The 24,876-nt window shown below is 33.9% G+C and overlaps 2 protein-coding genes across 2 annotated transcripts in view; one reads left to right on the forward strand and one right to left on the reverse strand.

Annotated features, from left to right (window-relative positions):
- LOC132723135 (uncharacterized) overlaps positions 1–2,454 on the reverse strand; it is a 150,005-nt gene extending 147,551 nt beyond the window's left edge. Inside the window, exons 1-3 of the mRNA XM_060707807.1 lie at positions 2,308–2,454; positions 2,073–2,166; positions 331–429 (exon numbers count right to left, since the gene is read on the reverse strand). Of these exons, the coding sequence (XP_060563790.1) occupies positions 331–429; positions 2,073–2,166; positions 2,308–2,401 (287 nt within the window). The 5' untranslated portion in view covers positions 2,402–2,454. The remainder of the gene's footprint in view (positions 1–330; positions 430–2,072; positions 2,167–2,307) is intronic.
- Positions 2,455–17,554: 15,100 nt separating this feature from the next.
- On the forward strand, positions 17,555–18,988 carry LOC132723136 (uncharacterized). The gene has a single exon (XM_060707809.1). It carries the CDS (start codon positions 17,555–17,557, stop codon positions 18,986–18,988), a length of 1,434 nt encoding a protein of 477 aa, XP_060563792.1.
- The last annotated feature ends 5,888 nt before the right edge of the window (positions 18,989–24,876 follow it).

Raw genomic sequence — 24,876 nt, forward strand, 5'->3', positions numbered from 1 at the left:
ACTATAAAAAATGCATCTGAGAAAGTAGTCCCAAAATGTTAATATAAATTAAGCTTTCATATTTGCATGCCATATTTGTACATAAACATTTTTACACACAAACAAATCATTGTTCTGGTTATATATAATGAATCTTATAAGATTTATTTAATATAATTTAGAAGAGTTTATTGGAAGTTTAGGTTAAGAAAAGGCTAATAAACATTTGCCAGTACAATGTGATAAATATATATACCCTATGACACACGTTTCCGTTATGTCTCGTAAAGCCAAGTAGCGTTATATTGGATATAGGATGTATCTAACGTTAGTGAATTATAAGTTACTTACATACAGTTTTCGCTCTTTTCAACAATAAAGTAGTCGGATTTTAGGATCATAAAATGATCATCAGCCGTCTTCAGTGTCCATGTACAGTCTTCCAAAACTCTGAATAAGGTAGCAATCCAACATTAAGTTCTACGTTTGACAGATCAATAAAGATTAGAAAAATGCTTCCGTGTTTTGATTTATCAACACTATAAAAGAGAATAACAAGTTTAGCCTGGGCTTATCGCTCTTGTTCTTTTATATGCTTAAAAAATCGGTGTTAATTTTAACATGTTGACCTATTTATCATTCAATTTGGTACTATATCAAATATAAATTTGCTACTTTCCTGAAAGTCATATTGTAACATTGAATTTAAGGAGATAGATTTTGAAAATCTTCTAAAAAATAAAATGGTAAGAGCTTGAATATTAGGCATGAAACATCACTTTTATACTCTACTATAACACGTTATGGCGTGCAACTTACACAAAAATAAAAATCTTGAAAAGGATTGATTCCTATGTAGCATTTAAAACACCAATAAGATATTAGGTCTGTTCATGACCTGCTTATACTTATTTTCATAAATACGATAAATAAGTACTTATATAAAAACGAATTGACATCATCTGCTGTATAAAATTATCATGTTACCAAAATGAAAACTATATTTATAATGTATGTTACTGACACACTGTAATTAATTGACAAAGTACTCGGCTTTGGGTCTTATTTTAATTCCATTTGAAGTGACACTTCCGTATCCGTATCCGTACTTGCTTTTTACAAGAAATTGCAAATTACCATATAGGGCATATTTTCCTGTAAATACTGTCAATATGTTGTTTACTACATTTGATGTTTTTTAATTGTATGTATCAGGTAAAATCTTACCCTGTTACATTGTTAAATCATTTCATTTAAGTATTATTTTGTTCTCAAACTTTATTACAGCTCTATTTGTGAAGGTCTCTTACAAATTTCAAATCTTACTGCTTTGACACTATTTTCTACGCCCGTCCAATACATAATGGAGACTTTTAACGTCCTATTAATAATACTCTTTTAGATATCGTTTCCGCTAAAAGTTACAACAATATTTTTTTCTATTTGCTAACTCTCCGTTGCTCAAAATGCTATTATATAATATAATACTCTTAATGCTCAAATGAAGGAGTATCAATATCATTAAATTAAAATATATTAGATAGAAAGAAAGATGTGACCGAAATTAACAGTTTATGCAAATAAAGGGAGGCCATAAGAAATATGTCTTTGATAACGTCTTGCTCTAATTTCTCGTTTTTTCTCTTAAAATTATTTCTTATGTATTTGAACTTTTTGTATAAAAAAAATTATGAATGTTTACAAATTTTGTCGCAAGGAAACTGAAATATATATATATCAATTTGATTAAATTGTACGTTACATTCTTTAGGACAAAATACAATTTTGAACCATTTTTAGGTAATTATATGTGTAATTTCTTTGTCGCATTTCCTACTGAAAATTAAAGAACAAGTTTATAACAATTTCCCGCACGAAAAAGTTATATAAAAGATGTGGGCCTTTGCACAATAAATCATCATATTACTTTTATATTTATTTTTCGAAAAAAGCACAAAGGCATATGCGTCATTTAAACGCTCGTTATTGACAATTATTTCTTGACATAAAGTCAATAAAATAATATATAGAAATGAAGAAAAAAAACTTAGATTTCTGACATTTAAGAAATAAACTTGATTAAAAACAATTACCTGTAAAATTCTACACCATTTATTACTCCCGTCCTGAGCCGAATTTCAGCAACACCACCCATGAGTTCCAAATCTATTTCTCCGCCACATGGTTCTATAAAGAGAGTATTGCCTTGAAACAGATTTTTAAAATCTCTAAGTGCTGATCTTTTTAAAATTTATAATCATAACCTAAGTCAGCAGCGGAAGGTGAACCTTATTTTAGTTTTGAAATTAAAAATAAATATATATATACCTTCTCTCTTTGAACGATATTTCTGTTCGGCTGCTTTAAGAATACATGGTAATGTTACCAGGAAGGCAAAAACTAAACATTTAAATCCACACATCTTGTTTTTACAAAAACATTTTTACGTTTATAATACAAAATAAAAAACAACTTCGTTTTACAAAAACTTATCTGAAACTGTTTATATAATTGTTCCACTTTATGAAAAAAGTATTAATACTGAAAAACAGGATGTGACCTATATATTTTCTGTTGCCAAATGATTCATTAGATAGAGTTTTCAGAGTAATTACATAGGCAATAGGAAACCTCTTATACTAGTTGCCTTTATCATAGAAGTAAATGGAGTGTTTGCTAGTTAAGCAGGACGGTTATTATACCGACACATGTATTTCAGTCCTTATGAACGAAGCATGAAATTGTATCGCTTAATGTTTTCTTCTAGTAGATGTTATTTAAACTTCTTTTCGTGCATTAAGATCTGCAGAAGCATGAAAATGCATTTAAACCTTCGTTGACAAATGGCGGGGGATTAAATAATGTTCGTCCTTTTGGGGATTTCTTCTGCCTCCCTTATCGGTCCCCTGCAGGTGATTTTGCTGTTATGCTGCTCTGTTTTCCTTTAAACCATTAAGTATTTTTTATTATCGTCATTGTTTTTTTTTATATGTATCTAAATGATCATTTCTGTGTTTACCTTATTTCACATTTTTTAACCAAAAAGGAACATGTTGGTAGTAAGAGTGAGGTTTGATGCACCAATGAATTAACTAAACTCCCCAGCAGTGCATAAGCTGTCAGAGTTTTCGCCCTTTCATGATTTTAATTTTGAAATTTGTCCGGACTACTCCTGTTATAACACTTATACAATTTCAATGAAACTTGGTTGGGCTTTCTTTAGGGATTCTTATTTTCTCTATTTTACAGGATTGATCGATAGCTCAAATTCTTGTGCATATTACACAGTTTTTTAGGTTTAATGACTTTTTGCCAAGTTATTGCTATCATCGACGACACATGGCATCACTGATGTCCCTTGTAATACACTTATATTATACTTTGTATGTCCTGTTTGTAATTTTAGAACCGGTGGAAGAAAAGTGACTTCTGGGCAAAACTGAGACGATTTATTAATGTTAAGACCTTTCTCAGGTGGATGGCACAATAAGTCATTTTGTATCAATTTCATTTTTAGAAAAATGAAATGAAAATGAAATATCGATAACGACAATTTAACAAAATAATACAACATCTCAAAAAGTGAAAACATACAAAACATGTAACAATACATACATGTAAAACACATGAAGGAACACGAACTAATTACCTCCTTGGAATGGATAGTATCTTCTCTTTTGCGTCTAGTTTTATTTTCTTAATTTTACCCTCCCTTCAACAAGTCCCCTTCCCCTGAGTCATTTTACTTTGTGGGTCTTTTATTCAATCAAATATTTGTTTTCTTTAACCCTTTACCTCATATAGGCGTGTTTTGACGGCTTTTCGACCCCCATTATTTTGAGGCCTCAAACAGTGAAAAACTACCATATCTAGACCCCAAACACTGTTTTTCGTTTGAGAAATGTTGTTAAAAAGTAATCACTTTTTCGGTGCCGCCCCTTCGAAAAGGTTCATCAAGAGGTTGCCAGAAGGGGGATGCAAAGAAAATTTTGAACATATGACAGGCTAAAAATGATAAAAAAAGATCGATTGTAAGGTAACGTGTAACCAACGCTGAAAAGCATTTTACTCTATCTCAATCTATTGAAAAATTGCAGCACTTTGAAATCAGTTTTGATGGACAAAAAAAAAACAATGCAAATTAGTGATTTTTGGCAATTTTGAGACGTCTCCCCGTTGCCATGGTAACAAGAAATTTAAGATTGAGCATGCTGTTACAGGGGCTATGGTCCAGTTAACATTTTTCATAGTTTCATAGCAGTTTAAACTTGTTACAGGAGGCTTTTCAATGAAATCGGCCATTTTTCACAATATGCTCATGAGGTAAACTAATTACCTAATCGGTTACTAATATTTCTAAATGTAAATAGTTATTATGCCCCCACTTCAAAGAAGAGGGGGTATGTTGCTTTGCTTTTGTCGGTACGTGGTTCTGTCGGTCCGTAGACCAAATGGATACCGAGTGATAACTAAAGAACCCTTGGGCCTAGGAACTTCAAACTTGGTTTGGTCATTGGTCATGACCAGCAGATGACCCCTATTGATTTTGAAGTCAAGAGATCAAAGGTCTTGACCTTGGATGTAAAAACGGTTTCCGATCAATAACTAGGCCTAAACACTTTAAAATGAGATGGTGATTGGTCATGACCAGCAGATGACCCCTGTTGATTTTGGGGTCAAGGGGTCAAAGGTCAAGGTCACATTGACCTTGTAGGTAAAAACGGTTTCCGATCAATGACTAAAGAACGCTTAGGCCAAAAAACGTCAATATTGGTATGGTGATTGGTCATACTAGCAGATGACCCCTATTGATTTTGGGGTTAACGGGTCAAAGGTCAAGGCCACATTGACCGTGTAGGTAAAAAGGGTTTCCGATCAATAATTAAAGAACGCTTATGCCTAGGAACTTCAAACTTGGTATGGTGATTGGTCATGATAAGCAGATGACCCCTATTGATTTTGGGCTCAAGGGGTCAAAGGTCAAGGTCACATTGACCTTGTACGTAAAAACGGTTTCCGATCAATAACTAAAGAACGCTTAGGCCAAAAAACTTCAAACTTGGTATGGTGATTGGTCATGACCAGCACATGACCCCTAATGATTTTGGGGTCAAGGGGTCAAAGGTCAAGGTCATATTGACCTTGTAGGTAAAAACGGTTTCCGATCAATAACTAAAGATGGCTTAGGCCTAGGAACTTCAAACTTGGTATGGTGATTGGTCATGACGAGCAAATGGCCCCTATTGATTTTGGGGTCAAGGGGTCAAAGGTCAAGGTCACATTGACTTTGTAGGTAAAAACGGTTTCCGATCAATAACTAAAGAACGCTTAGGCCTAGGAACTTCAATATTGGTATGGTGATTGGTCATACCAGCAGATGACCCCTATTGATTTCGGGGTTAACGGGTCAAAGGTCAAGGTCACATTGACCTTGTAGGTAAAATCGGTTTCCGATCAATAACTTAAGAGCGCTTATGCCTAGGTACTTCAAACTTGGTATGGTGATAGGTCATGACGAGCAGATGAACCCTATTGATTTTGGAGTCAAAGGTCAAGGTCACATTGACCTTGTAGGTGAAAACGGTTTCATATCAATAACTTAAGAACGCTTAGGCCTAGAAACTTCAAACTTGGTATGATGATTGGTCATGACCAGCAGATTACCCCTATTGATTTCGGGGTCAAAGGGTCAAAGGTCAAGGTCACATTGACCTTGTAGATAAAAAGGTTTCTGTACAATAACTAAAGAACGCTTAGTCCTAGGAACTTCAAACTTGGAATGATGATTGGTCATGACCAATAGATGACCCCTATTGATTTTGGGGTCAAGGGGTCAATGTCATATTGACCTTGTACTTAATGACGGTTTCTGACCAATAACTCAACAACTTAAGTTGCCTTGGTTGATATTTTTATATTAAACTAAAATGCTTTTGGTTGAAGGTCTTATGTAATATAACAACTTGGCTGTCATTAATAGGGCCTACATGATTCATAAAATTTATGCATATATTATTTGGTAAGATTTGTAATAACTTAATTGCTGCACACAACCTATTGGGTCACAATAATTATTACCTTGTGACTAGTCATGACCAGTAGATACTACATAACCCTTATTAATTGTTTGTTTACTGATCACATGACTAATTGGCTGCCGATAGGGGGCAAACATGTTTTACAAACATATCTTGTTTAAATCAAAATTACCTCTTTTAAGCATATCTTGCTTTTCTATTGATAAATACTATGCCTCTTTATTTGGCAGTAATGCATGCCCAGTAGACCTCTATAAAAGATTTATAAATCATGCACTTTGAGTTAAGATGCTTGGAGGTAATATCGTATAGAAAAAATATTTCGGATAAGTTTCTTGATTTGGACGTGTATTGCTTTGGCTTTGCGGTGCTCTTGTTAAAAGCTGGGATTTTTTCTGGTTCGTATGAACAATGTATGATGCACGTTCTTTAGATGTTTGTTCATTAGAACTTTGCGATATTTATTCTAATGTCAGACTGTTTAAATGTTTCATATTATCATACTGTTTAGATCATACAATGATTTGATTAACAATATGAAGCAGTTTACATCCTGCTTATGAGTCTTTATGACTATCAAACGTTCTTATGTTTAATTCAAAATAAATCAGCATTCTTCAAAAAATATGGGTACATAATATGAATCGCTTTAATATGACGTAATACGAAACAGTATGAACAAAATGAAAACTGAAGTTTTATAAAATAAATTGTAAAGGAAACCCATCCACTTGGACTCACAGACGGAAGTTCTTGCGAGGAAAGGGACAATATCCAAGGACCCTGGAGGGATAATCTATCAGTTTATGAGACAAACCGGCCATAACAAAATACCTCTGCGTTTAATAACACATTTAAATTTAGTTTCTTTGTTGCTTTTCTGTGTTTGTTTAGTCACACTTTCGCCCTGTTACAAGACGAATTTGCTTATCAACATAATGGTATACTTTGCTGTTAATAAAGTTCCTTTCTGTATAAATCTTGACAAACATTACTGACTATTTGCCTTTCAATTTCTGAAATACGTATCCAGAAATATAAACTATTTCATTTTTATCAAGAGGGCCATGATTACCATGGATCACTCACGTGTAATCAAGAAATGGTTAAAATCCAGAAATTAGATCACATTATCATTATTTCTCCATGCTGCATTATTGTTAAATAAATAACCCCAACTGCAGGATAACATTTTTTACCACAGGAATATGATTTATACATCTGTGTACATGTCGACTTTGCAATTATATTTTTGGGACCGAAAATGATTTTTGAGATTGATTTGCTTTACAAGTTTTGTTAAATAAGTGACCACCAGTGCGGGGCCATTTCAACTCAGGGAAATGAAATGTACGACTTTTGTATAGACTTTTAACTAACCGTATTTTTCTTTACAATTAGATTTAAAAAAAAACAACACTGGTTTGACCAATTTCTACCCAGTGGCATAATCTATATAATGTTTATACAAAACTACGTGGATGCTTCAAGCAAAATGTCTAAGCTATTGAACTTGTAATTTCTGAGGGGTTTTAATATGCATATCTATATAAATTAAATGACCCCCGGGGTCCAGCCAATTTTGCATTTACATACCGTATGTAGAAAATATGATTAACAAAATCAACAAGGAAAGGCGGCGTTCGATGAACGCAACCCCCATACAACCCATCAACAACAAGAACTTGTGGCAAGCAGGCCAGGCGGACCAAAAACAAAAACTGAAGTTGTCAAGAAGTCTACTTGACAATTCTACAGACCGTATGTCTAAGCCCTTGGCATGTACAATTTTAGGAGGATGACTTAAAATAGAGAAAAATAGAATTCCTAAAGAAAACCCAACACGACAACATTAGAAATGTTGAAGGCTCAGTTTGATTGAGCCTGTTCATGGACGGTACTGAAAAGTGCAAGTTACCGCCCTTTTTGCACTCAGCAGTGGTGTTACTACTACTAACTGTTCCAAAGCGGTATCCCTTTGTGTTCCTTTACGTGTCTCACATATGTGAATTGCTACATGTTTTATTTTTGCATGTTTTGTGAAGTCTTACCTTGTTGAATTGTCGTCTCCCCCCCATCTTTTTCCTCTTACAACGCTTGTCCCTTTAATTCTATTATTACGTGTCCTTACCCTTCCTTAGCCACCCTTGTGTCCTCTCCCAGTTTTGGTTTGGTGCAATCTGGGTGCCCTGCTGTTATATCTAGGGCTGCGTCCTGTGAACTTTGCCTTTGCCTTGTTGATCTTTATTCGCGTTTATTTTGTAATATATTTCCATTTATTAATTAAACTATATTAACCGATAACTTCTTAGTCGTTTTCCTAAATTACCCTAAATTATCTGGCGGCGTGGCCGAGTGGTCAACCCGTCACACTAGTAACCTATAGATTACTGGCCGCATTGGTTCAAACACCGTCAGGTGTTACCATTGTCCTTGAAAAAGAAACTTTACATTCTTTGTTTAGTACTGGTTGATTCAAGAAACAGATTTAAGAGGGTTTCAATAAGCTTAGCTTATAGCTTTCAACACAATCGAACTTGAAATTTGAACAATCTAAATTACCGTAAATTAATTTCATTCTCCTCACTTGAATATATCACCGATATAAGGTACCTTTATCCTATTGTGTCTTTGTTTATACCAGAGGAAGTCTTAAGTAAAATTCAAATTTTCTGATGGTATGTTGCATTAGATTCTAGTTTTCTAACTGGATTGTTTTGTCTTGACATCGAATCTTAAGTGTTTCCATTTTCTCTGTTGTACTAACATTAACGTCTAAAATATCTCTGAAGTCATTTTTGAATAACCACTCATCTCCAGATTGTCAATTGATGTCTAGTTTAAGAGTAATTTTTATAATGATAGATTTTTTGACTACCGGATATTTATATATATTGTCATTATTATGGTGTTGCTATCATTATTTGTTGTTATTATTTTCAATAGTTTTACTTTAACACAGGTAGAAACACATTATGACAACTTTCGGTTAATGGGCTTATGTTTTGTTCTCTGATTATTCCTATGTGATCGGTAACATTTTGTATAACCGTTGCACAACCCGTATCTATTTGTTTCACTGATTGTGTAAGGCTTAACATTGGTAAAGCTATAGAGTCTTTACAAGTGAAGTGATAGTTTCAAAAGATCTGCCAATTACAATTTTGATATATATTGACCAGCGGTCATTTTAAGGCATTGGCAGCTTACCAATACGTAGTTACCTTTATCATGGCATCAGCATCACTAAAATGAAAGAGAAACAAGGATAAGATAAACATAATTATGCAAATGTAAATATTCTATTAAGTTACTTATATACACTAAATAAGCAAATATTTGAACAAGAGTATGAAATCTTTGGTGTTTCTCAACTCTAAATTCATGATTATATCTTTCACAAAAATACTTGAATCTTTTATTTAGTGAACTCTGTCTTGATTGAAGTGTGTGTAATGAACAGGAACTAAAGACAGGTTTACATAATAATTTTCTACAAGTTAATTTCTAATCATCTTGCAATCTTATGTTCATGCTGGTTCATTTTAAAACAAAATAGATCTGAAATATTATGAATCGTATATGAATTTTGTGTACCTATTTCCTTTGAATATTGTCTTGTCTACTTACTTGGATTAAAAAAACAACTCACTGGAAATACTCGCCGCTATTAGACGCGAAGGCAGATTGTCATAACCTCATAATATGCTTATAAAATAGTTAACATGGACACCTTTAAATATGCTCAAAACAGCAAAAATGAAATTGTAGCAGGCTTAGTTTGATTGAGCAAGTTGACAAGCTAGCGAATTTATATCAAGACACAGTTTCTCTATTTGAGCTCACATCAGCAAATGTTTAGTGTTGTGTGATAACTGTAAAAATTGTCCGCAATTTTCTGGTATCTGCTCATGAGATAAAATATCTACTCTGTCAAGAAATGTGTTCTCTTACTATTAGAGAGAGAGAGCATTTTGATCAAACCGTTAGGCGTGCTACTTGTCTTTGGCACAAACAACCAGATGGTGTTGCGTGTAATCTTCAAATCTGGTCTGCCTTTTTCTCAGTTCTACCACTAGCTGTTTACAGATACCATGTTTTCTGTCTTCTCCACATATGAAGTGCTTCGGCTCTTTTAATTTACAAACACTGGCTTAACACAGTTAATTAATAGAAAAAAAGTTTGAAGTAAATAAATAAACTTAAAAATATTTAAAGGCACTTACAACCGCATAAATAACTGGCAGATTATTTTTTATAATTAGATTTACACAGACATGTGTTACCCTATAACCGGGCTTTTCATTCTGTTACGTATTGGTAAGCTGCCAATGCCTTAAAATGACCGCTGGATAATATATATCAAAATTGTAATTGGCAGATCTTTTGAAACTATCACTTCACTTGTAAAGACTCTATAGCTTTACCAATGTAAGCCGCTTTTCATGGAATGGCACGGAAGTGTCACATTGAAGGTTCCATGATAACCGCCGTATGAACACATCTGCGGATGTTTCTAAATTCAAAATTTTACTATTTCACGTTTAAATGTTGAATTCTGCTTAAGCCGGTGCTAGGGCGCGTGGACGGTAACTTGCACTTTCCAGTACCGTCCATGAACAGGCTCAATCAAACCGAGCCTGCAACATTTTCAATTTTACCGTGTTGGGCTTTCTTTAGGGATTCTGTATTCATCTATTTTGAGATGCATGTCACATAAAAAGCGCTATTAATTCATTATCATGACTCTTAAAAGCATTTTTGTAAAGTATGATGACGTGAAGTTCCTTTTTTGTACATGAAATCAAGAAACTACGATGTGAAAGAAAACCCTATAGCTCTATAGCATAAATACACGTAAGTGATAAATGCACAAATTAGCACGTTTAAACTTATCAAGAAAAATAATAGAACTTTTAAACATGTTAACTATATGTATATAACTAAAAATGTAAACTATTCGTTTGTTATTCGCTTTCATCTGTCATAAAAAATTTATTGGAATTACTGCAATTCGTAATTATTTAATAATATGCGTACAAATTTGCATCATGTCGCAAAGTTTCGGTTCATTTGCAAATGAGATTGTAATGAACCGACTGCTTGCGACCTTTTACACAAACCGACGAATGCTCTAAGACTGATGAACGCACTGAAGAGCGAAAGATTTCTTAAGGACTTTTTGCTCAAGTGTGATAACATCTCGAAATCATAGAAAAGAATTAATCTTTTTAATTTATTATTTATTATTATTCTTGTATTTTTTATTTTCTTTTACAAATTCTTACACCATTTTCAATTTTTGCTTCATATATGCAGGTTATAAGTTTACTTACCAACAAAACAAGGCGTTGTTGAAAAAGATATACATATGAATCTGTTTCACATATTATCCTATACATGTATATCTATGTGATTAAAAAAATGATATTATCTTACATTGAAAAAAAGGGGGAATGTAATCTGACCTGCACTAACGCCAACTTCCTAATTAAAGATCAGATAGCTTGGTGACATCTCACAAAAATATTACTCATGAAAGTACTGATTGCACTGAAACCCGTTGTTGAATATGTACAATTGTATGGTGGCTGATTTGGTCCACTTTGTGCTTTGCGTTGTCGATAGCGACAACACAACCTTTATCGTTATCGCCTTTCCGTCTTGTCGCTGGCGAATCGTTGTCTCACTGTCGTCTTGTCCTGTCGCTAGCAAAGCACGCTAAACGGCATTACGTCGTTCGTTTCCTTGTTGCGATGTCGGCACTTTATTTATGTTATATATATATAAAGAGGATATTTTTTCGTTTGAGTGAAATATGGAATATATTTTCACGAAACATGATAAAATGCCACATATTTTCATGAGCCGGGACGGCGAGTGAAAATATGTGGCGTTTTATCATGTTGTGTGAAAATACATACCATATTTCATGAAAAAAAACGAAAGAAATAACCTATTTTATTAATTTTATTATCAAAGAAAAATGGTAACGAACCCCATTGCTTGCTACGCAACTGCAATTGTACAGCGCGCAGTGTTATTATTGCGTCTTGTTTTGCACGCGATATTTGGCGCTACATTGTGACGTCACGTAAACAACTCTTTAAACGCTTGTAAAGCGTTAATAACTGAATTAAAGATGTTGGTGTTTGGATTCATTTTCCTAGTTAGAACATTTTCTATCATTCTAGATAGTTTTCAAAACAATATTCAACAACAAGTTATTTTGTATTTATCAGATTTTTCAAACAAAATGGCGAAAGAAGTCCCTTAAAATAAATATGAGTTTCGACTCCGCCCACTTACATATTTATATTTGACATTTATTTTTAAAAAATATGAAATATACTTGACTGATTTAGCACCATATTTCATGGGTAAAATTAAATATTAAGAGGATATTTTTTTCGTTTGAGTGAAATATGGAATATATTTTCACGAAACATGATAAAATGCCACATATTTTCACGAGCCGGGACGGCGAGTGAAAATATGTGGGATTTTATCATGTTTCGTGAAAATATATACACTATTTCACGAAAAACGAAAAAAATAACCTTTTTATTTAATTTCATTATCAAAGAAAAATGGTTATGAACCACATTGCTTGCTATGCAACTGCAATTGTAATATAGTAATGCGTCTTGTTTTGCACGCGATATTTGGCGCTACATTGTGACGTCACGTAAACAACTCTTTAAACGCTTGTACAGCGTTAATAACTGAATTAAAGATGTTGGTGTTTGGATTTATTTTCCTAGTTAGTTAATTTTATACCATTCTAGATAGTTTTCAAAGCAAAATTCAACAAAAAGTTGTCTTGTATTTTTCAGATTGTTCAAACAAAATGGCGAAAGAAGTCCCTTAGAATAAATATGAGTTTTGACTCTGCCCACTTTCATATTTATATTTCATATTTATTTTTAAAAAATATGAAATATATTTGACTGATATAGCACCATATTTCACAGGTAAAATGCCGGAAAAAGTCATATATAAATAAAACAAAAAACACAGTCCATGATTTAACTTATTTAATTATTTGCCAACAGGTTTCTCTTATGATTGCCCTGACGATCATAAGAGAAATCGGTTGGCAAATAATTAAATAAGTTAACTCATGGACTGTGTTTTTTGTTTTATTTATATATATACATATATATATATATCTATAGCAAATCCTTCGATTTGAGCCGAGCGATAGTTTGACATCGCGATAACACGCCGCACAACAATGCGCTCTTTTGAGTGCATCGTTAGCGACAGGACGAAATGACGAAAGTCCGACAACGCGCCGTTTGGCGCTTTGCCGTGCCGTCACTAGCGACAACACGACGTACAAAGGTGTCACCAAATCAGTCACCATACAATTTGATTAAAAATTATATATTGAGATTACTTAAGAATACCTTTTGCGATACGACCATTATCAAATGTGAAATATAAAAACAATTATGTCGAAAATACCCCTGGGTCATGCAAACATATAATATAACAAAAAACATATAGATAATGTACGTGTACTTGAATGATATGATTAAATAAACTAAAAACGAATCACTACATTCTGATTAACATATTTTCTTTATAAAGCGTTGGTTACAGAGATACACTATTTCACAATCTTCGTATTTAATTATAGTTCGATAACCCTTGCAAGGGCTCGGTTTTTATCCTTTCTCAATCATGCCAACCCTGAACAAAAAATCTAATCTGCGAGCATGCTATCATCGGTCATTCTTCTCTCCGGTTTTAGGAAAGGTTATTGTGATATTTACGTAAAACAGAAAATATTATCTATTATGAAAAGTTCACTTTCAAAACCTATTCAAAACTTTTTACTTATTGTGCTTTTATTTCGATATTGATATTTTAATAATTTACATTTACTTGGTATTCATGTTATCTAGATTTGTTTGTTTGTATGTCACATCGACGCGAACGGGTATCTGAGTTGAACCACCGACGTTCCGTAAGCTAGCTAAATAGCTTCCTCACATGCAAGAATCCAAAGTCCCTGCCGGGATTCGAACCCACAGCGGTGAGGGGCAAGTGGTTTAAAGTCAACGACCTTAACCACTAGGCCACGGACGCCCATACGTGATGTAGATATGTGCTTTAAATCAAACAATAATTTAGAATATCAATATATGTATTACATCTATTTTCTCAAATTAAACTTTATGTAGTCTGTTAAAAGACAAATGAGCATTTTTTTCATTCGGTCTTATCATCATAAAGCAGTAAAAATGAAAGAAATGTTGAATGTCAGTGGTTTTGTTTTAAAAATCTGGAAAAATTAATCACAAGTTCACAAAAAGATAACATGAAAATTGCAGACTCTGTTTGATTGAGTATGTACATGAGGGATAATGAAAACGTGCAACATCCCCCACGCCCCCTAGCATACTCAATTCCCAACTCTTTAAGTGCGGAAATCGATATAAATTAAATATTAAATTCATTAAACGAGGTGAATATAATTATTTTATGCGAGCCTTTGGCAATGAGTTCAATTAATTACGCATTGAATCATTTAATACCGGTATCACATTCTATTTATCTCATATCCAAAAAACGATTTACATTTAAAAAGAGTCATTTTCAATTGCGCGCTTATAGTATAACGCGTTCTTTAGAGCGTTTCTCCACTTAGTTTTACAAGTATGAAACGCAAATGAACCTAATATATTTATAACATAAGTGTAATATCATTTTTATCAAATGACTTTATTACACATTTGCATATATTACATACTAGTATTTGATAAGTAAGCTAAGAAATAAAATTCATATTATGTTCCTAAAACTACACATATTATTTTGATGGCATATTCATTAGAAACTCGTCAGCAACAGAACACTCTCACTCTATTTAAAATTATTAGTTTTAGTATTTGCTTGTTCTATAGCAGTTGCAATTGTGCTATTCATTGACAAATGAATCATTGACAACTAAAACAATAAATGAAATATGACATTAATTTATTTTCCGAAAAGTCTCTCTGTAAAACAGCATATGTTCATAAGCATAATAAATTGGTACTGGGGACTGTTAATCTTTCTGAAACGCTTAATCTTATAATACTTTATCATGGCGCATTTTCTTATACCCGACACAAACAAATCGATTAAAACACTTTTTATAGAAATTCGAGTAATTGTCATAATTTTCAAATAAAAAAAATAAATGGTAGTTTTTTAACTATAGTATATAAATAGAGGATATTTGTTTATTTCTGTGGAAGATTATAATTTATTTCATCGAGTGAGCGCCATGTCCATATTTTCACGAGTGGCGCAGCCACGAGTGAAAATATGGACATACGGCGTTCAGGAGATGAAATAAATTATAATCTTTCACAGAAATAAACAAATTTTTCTTTTTATTTTATGCTAACTTTAACCAAAAGTTGTCATTTTTTTTATTTTACACGTGCGCATCATTAATACATACCCCGTTGGGAGCCCCTTTTCAAGGAGAACATCATTTGCCAAATTTGTAACTCCGCACATGAAATAATGCATATATTGTTTCCTTTATTTTTACGGCATTATTGCCATTGAAACGAACTCAATACACATTTAAAACATATAATTCTTTTATTCTTTTCATTCGTAACAAAATCAAATACACTTTAAACATATTTACAATAAATATGAAAGCGGATTAATTCAAGTTTCAATACATGTAAAATTCATTCATAACAAGAGCGGCCATGTTGGTCAAGTTACAAGTACATGTGACGCTAAAACGAGTTTAAACAATCTCAGTTAATTCAGTAAATGTTTTCATTCTTCTGTGAGCAACATTTGTACACTTCTTTGGATTTAATTAGTGAATTTCAAGTCAGTCACTGTCCGATATCCGTTGGTATTTTTTTTGGTGCAGTGGCGAGCTGTCAGCGCTGCAAACTTCTGATTCAGTCCTTGGATTCACCTGCTGTGACAGCTTTTGTGTTGAAGTTGTAGAGGAATGAAAATTAAATGTGACATTTCCAGGGAAATGGCTATTAATGAAAAACCTCGGCAATATCCGGTTAACGCCCCCTGGGGGCATTTGCCGTTTAGGTGTGATCTGGGTCATGTAGACGCTTGCCTTCAAAAAGTATAAATAACACTCTAAAATGCCTGTGAGCAGGAAGTTCTCCAAATGCCTCCAGAGGCGTGCACGTCGCGGAGAAGGCACACGGCAGGTCAAGGTCAAATCATCTCAAGTACCAGAGGTGATTGGTTGACCTGTCGTGACTAACTCTGGAGGGTGGCGCTATCAAGAGCCGTTTTATGTTAACCGCCTGTTTGGAGCCGTCACGGAACTTGATGCTTTTCCGGTACTGTCTTTCCTCCATCGAACAAAGTACAGGACTTAGGAAGATCGGCATGAAAAAAACGTCCCCGATGAGACTTCTAGAGTGGACCGGCATGGACTCTGAGATCTCGGACATATGGAATTTCCGGCTCCGAGCTAAAATAAACCTAATACAACAACATGTGAGCAGGAAGGTCACGTGCATAAACTATCAAATTTATCCCAGTCAAAAAATATAACAGCATTTAACGAAGGCAAAAAGCAATATTCTTAAAAATTCAATGTCTAGAAGAAACACAACATGTTTTGCATGCTTTGTACACAACATTTATTCATTCCGTAAATTGAATTCACTAACACACTTCACCCAAAAGATTGCAAATGCCATTTTCTTCCCTGAGAAATCTTATCCTTCAGTGACATGCTGTATATGCAGAAATATTATAGCTGTCTTATATATACTCTGGTTATCTCACCCGGGGCAGAAAACCAGAGTATATATATAGCGACAGATATATTTCATTCTATATTAAAATGCTACTGAAGGGGAAGTTCTCCCCGGGAAGAGGGTTTTCTTCGGGGGCGTTTATAATTAAAAAACGGGGCTTGGCATTGTTTTGGGGGAAGTATCTGAATGACATTTTACGGAATGAACGTATACATATATGCTAGAAGGTAAATCACCCGGGTGCTATTCCTACCATTACATCTGCATATAAGAAATCTTTATCGGGTGAGTTGCCTTCACCGGTAAATGTGTTCATTCCGTAAAAATAAGTCATTAAGACGCTTCCCCAAAAAGATTGCCAATCCCCATTTTCTTAAGCATTGAAGCCCCCTAAGAAAACCCTATTCCCGGGAAGAACTTCCCCTTCAGTAGCATGTAAGTAATGCTTTATAAATATCAGTCGCTATATATATACTCTGGTTATCTCACCCGGGGCAGAAAACCAGAGAAATATATAGCGACAGATATATTTCATTCTATATTAAAATGCTACTGAAGGGGAAGTTCTCCCCGGGAAGAGGGTGTCGGGAATTGCGTTAATATGCATGTGCCGTTAAATAACGCCAACGTATGCGTGACGTTAGAGGACGTCACTTCCTATGTTTTGTAGTATAGGTGTTAGTAGTTTGAATAGACGTATAAACCAGACACAACGTGTTGTACATTTTTATCGTAGTATAATACCCTATCCGACATTGGTGCCGTGACGAAAACATTATGAAGATAGATAAATTGCGATCAGTGAGAGTGGGTCAACGAAGATGTGTAGAAATTCAGCTTGAACGAATTGAACGGGGGAGAGAGAATTCATCGATGATAGAATTTAACGCAATTCTAGAATCCATTGTCAGAAAAGCAGAGACGATCAAATCTTTAAACGAAAAGATTTTAGAACTAACGGAAGTAATCGACATCGAGGAGGAGTTAGTAAACAGTGAAGAATATGGATTAACGTTGGAGATAAAGGTGAGAGAACTTCGAGCTTATAGCGAAAAAAGGAAAAGCAACACTGAAGAACAACAGAATGCTTATAGCGAACCAACTAACCCGCAAAACCAGAACAAAGACGGAAGTGGTTCCCTGATCGAAAATAATAACGTGAATAATGGTAACAGTTCTTTGAAAAATGTGAGTACATTTCATTCAAACACGTCGCTTTATCACAGACTGCCGAAATTATCACCGCCTGTCTTTAGTGGTGACATTCTCGAATGGCAAAGTTTTTGGGATGCTTTTGATTCCTCTGTTCATCAAAACCCGAATCTTACAGAAGTACAAAAATTTAATTATTTGAAGACGCAACTAGAAGGCAGTGCGGCTCAAGTTATTCAAGGATTTGCACTTACGCATGCAAATTACATTCAAGCAGTCGATTTACTGAAGGAGAGGTTCGGACAGTCTCATAAAATCATGCATGCGTATATACAGGCATTACTAAACCTGCCAGCCCCGAGCAATACTCTATACAGTATGAGAAATTATATCGACAAATTAGAAGCTTATATCCGTGGATTGGAGTCCCTAGGCCAAAATCAAAATACATATGGAACGCTTTTAGTACCAGTCATTATAGACAAACTTCCGGCAGAAATTCGAAAGAGTTTAGCACGAGAAAATGGCAGCGATGAGTGGTTATTAGAAACTTTACGAAAAGCGTTATACCGTGAATTGAATATCATGGAGGCCGGACAGACTACAGATGATTTAGCTGGTTATAGAACTACAGCGTCGTTTTTCACGGGCGCCAGACAGAAAACAGGAACCGGAAGTCACGTGACACAGAATTCCGCACGCGAAATGTTTGATGACCAGGAACAGTGTATATTTTGCAACGAATTTCACATTACCAAAAACTGTACAAAAGTAACTGATGTGATTGCTAGAAAAGACATATTAAGAAATAAGCATTTATGTTTTAATTGCTTGAATATCAACCACCAAGTCATTAACTGTCCATCAACTTACAAGTGCTTCAAATGTAGAAGAAAACATCACACTAGTATATGTGAAAGTAGTCTAGATTCGAATCTAAATATCGGTGCTAGCGAGTCAACCCAGTCTTCACCCGAATATCAACCCACAAATCAAGCACAGACTGCAACTTTACAATCAAGCACCCCACATGAAGCGTTCATAGATTACGACACGTAGAGAAACGTTAAAGAGAAATGAGTACAGTTATTATTGAAGTTACAATTTCGCGAACACAGATTATAAACATATATAAGATATGAATTATCAATTGAGAGACATCTGTGTTATTTTAAAACAATGACTTTTTATTTAAATGTATTTTAGAAAGGAGTTAGAATCTATATCTAAGATTTGTTGAAATTAACTGATATTTATTTTAATATTTAATAATTTATCATTTTGCGGCCCCCAGAATGTCGGGAATTGCGCTAATATGCATGTGCCGTTAAATAACGCCAACGTATGCGTGACGTTAGAGGACGTCACTTCCTATGTTTTGTAGTATAGGCGTTAGTAGTTTGAATAGACGTATAAACCAGGCACAACGTGTTGTACATTTTTATCGTAGTATAATACCCTATCCGACAGAGGGTTTTCTTCGGGGGCCTTTATAATTTTAAAAAATGGGGCTTGGCAATGTTTTGGGGGTACTGTCTGAATATATATATTACGGAATGAATGACATTTACAATAAAAAGGCAACTTTCCCGGGACGTTTGCCTACTCTAGTTTAACATAGTCGTAAACTCTCCCGGGGCATTTGCCTTTTGACAATATATATTATGTCGATATGGACCATACTTTCAGCTTTAATAACATTCATTCCGTTACTTATTCTACCAAATTTGACTGGGCATTGTTTTGAAGGAAATGTCTGAAAATACTTTCTTACAATGAACCATATTTAAAACAAAAAGGTAACCTACCCGGGACGAAAATGTATGCGTATCGTTGTTTTACATTGTAGGCAATTTTCCCTTTACTATTTAATATGAATTTCACATAATCCGTCAAATAACCACAAAAAATAAATAAGCTTCCATTTCAAAATTAAGATTTAAATCAGTACCTAAAATTACTATTAGTTCACATAATGTATCCCTTTTGTGGCCCACGAAATAAAAAAAGAAAAACACGAAAAAAGCGTGCTTTCTCATTCACGTGAAATCCGCTACAACTTATTTATACTTGTCAATTTACTCATTACATTATATAACTATGTAGAACTTCGTGGTGGACGAAATTCAGAAATATTTTAGCTTTTGTATATTATTGGTCCAGCAAGCGTATGACCTTATGTGGCCATAATGCTTTTTTTATCCAATTATTTAAATAATAATTAACTTGCTAAATTGTATTTTAGTTCATGGGAGGGGGTTAAGCATCATGTGATTATTTTGAGATTTCAACTTCTATATATATATATATATGTATCACGTGACTAATTACAATATGCAAGCGTCTTAATGACACAGATGAAGAAAACAATCGCGCACTAACAGAGGTAAAAAAAATAATGAAATGCAAATGCCCCCAGGGGGCGTTAACCTGATATTGCCGAAACGTCTAGATGCAGCACCTTCACTCTTTCTATTAAATGTTGTGGGTGGGGTGTTGGTATCAAGTGCTGAATTGCATGGAGCTACAGACTGATTTGATGTTGATGGCCTATCAGTTAGAATATTTGAAATATTTTCACATTGTGCATTGTTCAGTTTACTGTAATTATTCAGACTGTTGACATTCTTGTGGCCGGATATTTGAACAATTTGATTGGCTGGCACGCCATCATCAGACAGCTTTTGAATTAGACGCTTCCTTGCACTGAAGATAAAAAACAAAACAAGTCAGGTTAGTTTGTTACTCCACTCGAGATCACTGATTTTGTATTTTGTCTCATCTACAGTTAGTTTGAGGTTGTGCCGAACGCCTGTTATCAACTGTGTATTCATTTTGACATCAATGTAAAATTTATGAAGAATTTATCATCAGCAATCAATAATTGTCATCAAAAATGATATCTTTTTTGAATTCCTGCATGTGTAACCGTGTGTTGTGCTACAACAAGAGAGATGCTTCTAAGTTGTAAGTAACAATTGTTGATTTTTAATTAGCTTTTCTGTTTGAATTTATTTCATATTTTTTTATACGAATATACAGTAGTTGTAATATCATTTTTATTTCATCACTTGAATAATAGTAGTATTTCACTGAAAATACAAGTCACCAATACACTGAGTAAATTCTTACCTATATGGGGTTATGCGTGGGGCTTCAATCCCTGCATCTTCTTTCATTTCTTTCATGATTGAATAGATTTTGTTAATTACCATTGGTGAGTTCCTGAACCAGCATTTTTGTTGATGACTACCGGGAACCAGAAAAAAATGGGCTGTCATCTGTATTTGAAGCATTTGGGCGCTTTAGACTGTATAATTTGTACAGGTAAACAGGGTCTCGCTGTGGATTTTTCTGGATTGCTGAATGCTTTTGGTTTGATAAGCCTGTAAAATTAATAAAAAAAAGTTCAGTTTGCTCTTTTCTTATCTGCACATTGATTATCATTCATAAAATAATAATATTTATGTTGTTGTAACAAATTATTGACAACTTGGTTTAAATAATTTTAAGGAGAAGATACATTTTCAAAGAAAATAAAAAACATGCATTATATTATTGCAGACTGACAATTGCGAATTTTATTTTTTATAGCTCTACTGTACTCAAACTTGTTTTTTTTTTGTATCTTTAAAGAATATTTTTACCTTGCATCCTTTGGATTTGCAACAGTCCTTGTTTTCGTTTGCCTTTCTGTGTCCAAAATCAAGTATTCTTCTCCTGTTTGGTCATCCATTTCTAAATTTATGTCTCCCCACCTCAGATTTCCTGACCAGTTCTCATTCCAAAATATGTTGTGCAGATGAGCCAAAGAGAATGAATGAGAGCATGTGCATTGTCGTCACCCAGGGTTTTACATTCGTACATTTTATTTAAGTGTTCTTCTGTTAGAGGTGCTGCTGTTTTTGGTTTATTGCCATATCCCAAGCTTTTCAGCTGTTTTTGCTTTCTCTTTAAGACCATTCTAGTTTTACAGAATTCAACATCATTAATAATTGACATTTTCGAACTTTTTGACTTAAGATATCTGTCAATGGAGCTCACAAATTCCCTTAAAGTAGTAGGTTCATAATCTTTTCCATCAGGTTTGCTTGCACCTAGCAGAAATTCACAAAGATATGTGTTCAAAGTGTCTGGTGGAATGAATTCTGGTTTTCTTATTTCATTTCTAGACTGTAGGAATGCGTTAAAATATTTGATATCACTGTTCTTTTTTGTGTTTTTGTTGACTGAAGTTTCTAAAAATTGATCAACTGGATTATTTTGTTTTAAAAATAACTTAATTATAAGGTTGAATGAAGTTGACCTTTTCAGTGTTTTTTCATTAGTCGAATTTTGTTTATGGTTTACGTCAGCAATAAACATCTTTTTATTGGTCGCTTTTGTTTTTGGCGGTAGATTTACGTCAGCAATAAACATCTTTTTATTGGTCGCTTCTGTTTTTGGCGATAAATATTTTTGACCATTTGTTTCCTGGGCATTTTGGTCATTCTGTATTTCGTCGACTTAGAGATCACATGTTTTGATAATTGAAAAATTTATTGATATTTTTATACAGAATTTGTTCAACTAAGTTGAGGAATTTTATTTAATTTATAGACTGGTATATAATTATCAGTCAGTTGAAATATTTTACTTAACAGAGAGGATTTTGGAAACATTTTACGTTTTGTGATAAAACAAAACGTGTACATTATTTTGCACGTGTGAACTTTTTCAAGGACATTAGACAGTGTTAGATATTATGTCAGAACCGGATTTATAGGCTGGTATATTTATCGGTCAACATTTACTGTTCTGAATGTTCTTTCATTTGGCTTATTTTGTTTTTTCTCATCGTTTTGTATTTCTTGGGATGTTACCTCCTCAAAGTGTGCTTCTTCATCGAAAAGATGTCCAAAAAATGCTTCAAATTCAAAATCTCAAATTTCTTCTAAATCCTCCATTGTAAAATTATGATAGCAGACGGTGATAAAAGGGAGGTAATATATCTTATGTGATGATTTTTTTTTTTAATAAAACTATATTGTATGTTGATATTTTAGTATTAATTTATATCATATATATTTGTATAAATGATAGATATTTAAATAATATAAAAAAAAAATCATGAATATCAAAGGGAAAAAATAATTGGAACAAGAATGTCGAACGACACATATACCCCCCTTTCTAGCCATTGACTCACATAATTGGTAATTTTATTAAAGAAACTTGCCAAAAATGGGTACATGGAAGTGTTCAATTATGGAAAAATCAACAGAAACCATTTTGACATTTAAGGCCCATGTGACATTGACCTTTGACCTAATGACCCCTAAATCAATAGAGGTCATCTAATACTTATGAACAATAACTAGGTGAAATATGAAGACTTTGTGATGAATAATTTTCAAGATAATCAGCGGAAACCCTTTTGACATTTAAGGCCCCTGTGACCTTGACCTTTGACCTAGTGACCCCAAATTCAATAGGGGTCATCTACTAGTGATGACCAATCACTATGTGAAATATGATGACTTTGTGATGAATTCTTTTCAAGATAATCAGCGGAAACCATTTTCACATTTTAAGGTCCCTGAGACCTTGACCTTTGACCTAGTGACCCCAAAATCAATAGGGGTCATCTACTAGTGATGACCAATCACTATGTGAAATATGAAAAATTTTGTGATGAATTCTTTTTAAGATAATCAGCAGAAATTATTTTCACATTTTAAGGTCCCTGTGACCTTGACCTTTGACCTTGTGACCCCAAAATCAATAGGGGTCATCTACTAGTGATGACCAATCACTGTGTGAAATATGAAAACTTTGTGATACATACTTTTAAAGATAATCAGCGGAAACCATTTTGACATTTAAGGTCCCTGTGACCTTGACCTTTGACCTAGTGACCCCAAAATCAATAGGGGTCATCTACTAGTGATGACCAATCACTGTGTGAAATATGAAGACTTTGTGATACATACTTTTAAAGATAATCAGCGGAAACCATTTTGACATTTAAGGTCCCTGTGACCTTGACCTTTGACCTAGTGACCCCAAAATCAATAGGGGTCATCTACTAGTGATGACCAATCACTGTGTGAAATATGAAAACTTTGTGATACATACTTTTAAAGATAATCAGCGGAAACCATTTTGACATTTAAGGTCCCTGTGACCTTGACCTTTGACCTAGTGACCCCAAAATCAATAGGGGTCATCTACTTGTAATGGCCAATCACTGTGTGAAATATGAAGACTTTGTGATACATACTTTTAAAGATAATCAGCGGAAACTATTTTGACATTTAAGGTCCCTGTGACCTTGACCTTTGACCTAGTGATCCCAAAATCAATAGGGGTCATCTACTAGTAATGACCAATCACTGTGTGAAATATGAAGACTTTGTGATACATACTTTTTAAGATAATCAGCGGAAAGCATTTTCACATTTAAGGTCCCTGTGACCTTGACCTTTGACCTAGTGACCCCAAAATCAATAGGGGTCATCTACTAGTTATGACCAATTACTATGTAAAATATGAAGACTTTGTGATAAATACTTTTCAAGATAATCAGCGTAAACCATGTGGTCTACCGACGGACAGACCGACAGACCGACGGACGGACCGACAGACAGACAGACAGACCGACATTAGCAAAACAATATACCCCCTCTTCTTCGAAGGGGGGCATAATAAAGTAAGGGAGGTAATTCAATTAGAAAAAAGTAGTTCAGTCAAAACAGTGAAATTACCATTTTGGTAATTTCACTGTTTTGAAACAGTGGATTATCAATTTTAAATCACTGATAAATTTCTATAATTCATTAGTAAGCATAAAATAAAACTTGTTACTTGTATTTTACTTTTAATTATATGACAAATACAACAATATCAGCTTGATAGACTTTAAGTATAGACATATACCAGTAAATCTTTTATTGCGTTTCCTTACT

This window comes from Ruditapes philippinarum, unplaced genomic scaffold (assembly GCF_026571515.1).
Source record: "Ruditapes philippinarum isolate M1 unplaced genomic scaffold, ASM2657151v2 ctg2836_1_1_1_1, whole genome shotgun sequence".
NCBI classification, from domain to species: domain Eukaryota; kingdom Metazoa; phylum Mollusca; class Bivalvia; order Venerida; family Veneridae; genus Ruditapes; species Ruditapes philippinarum.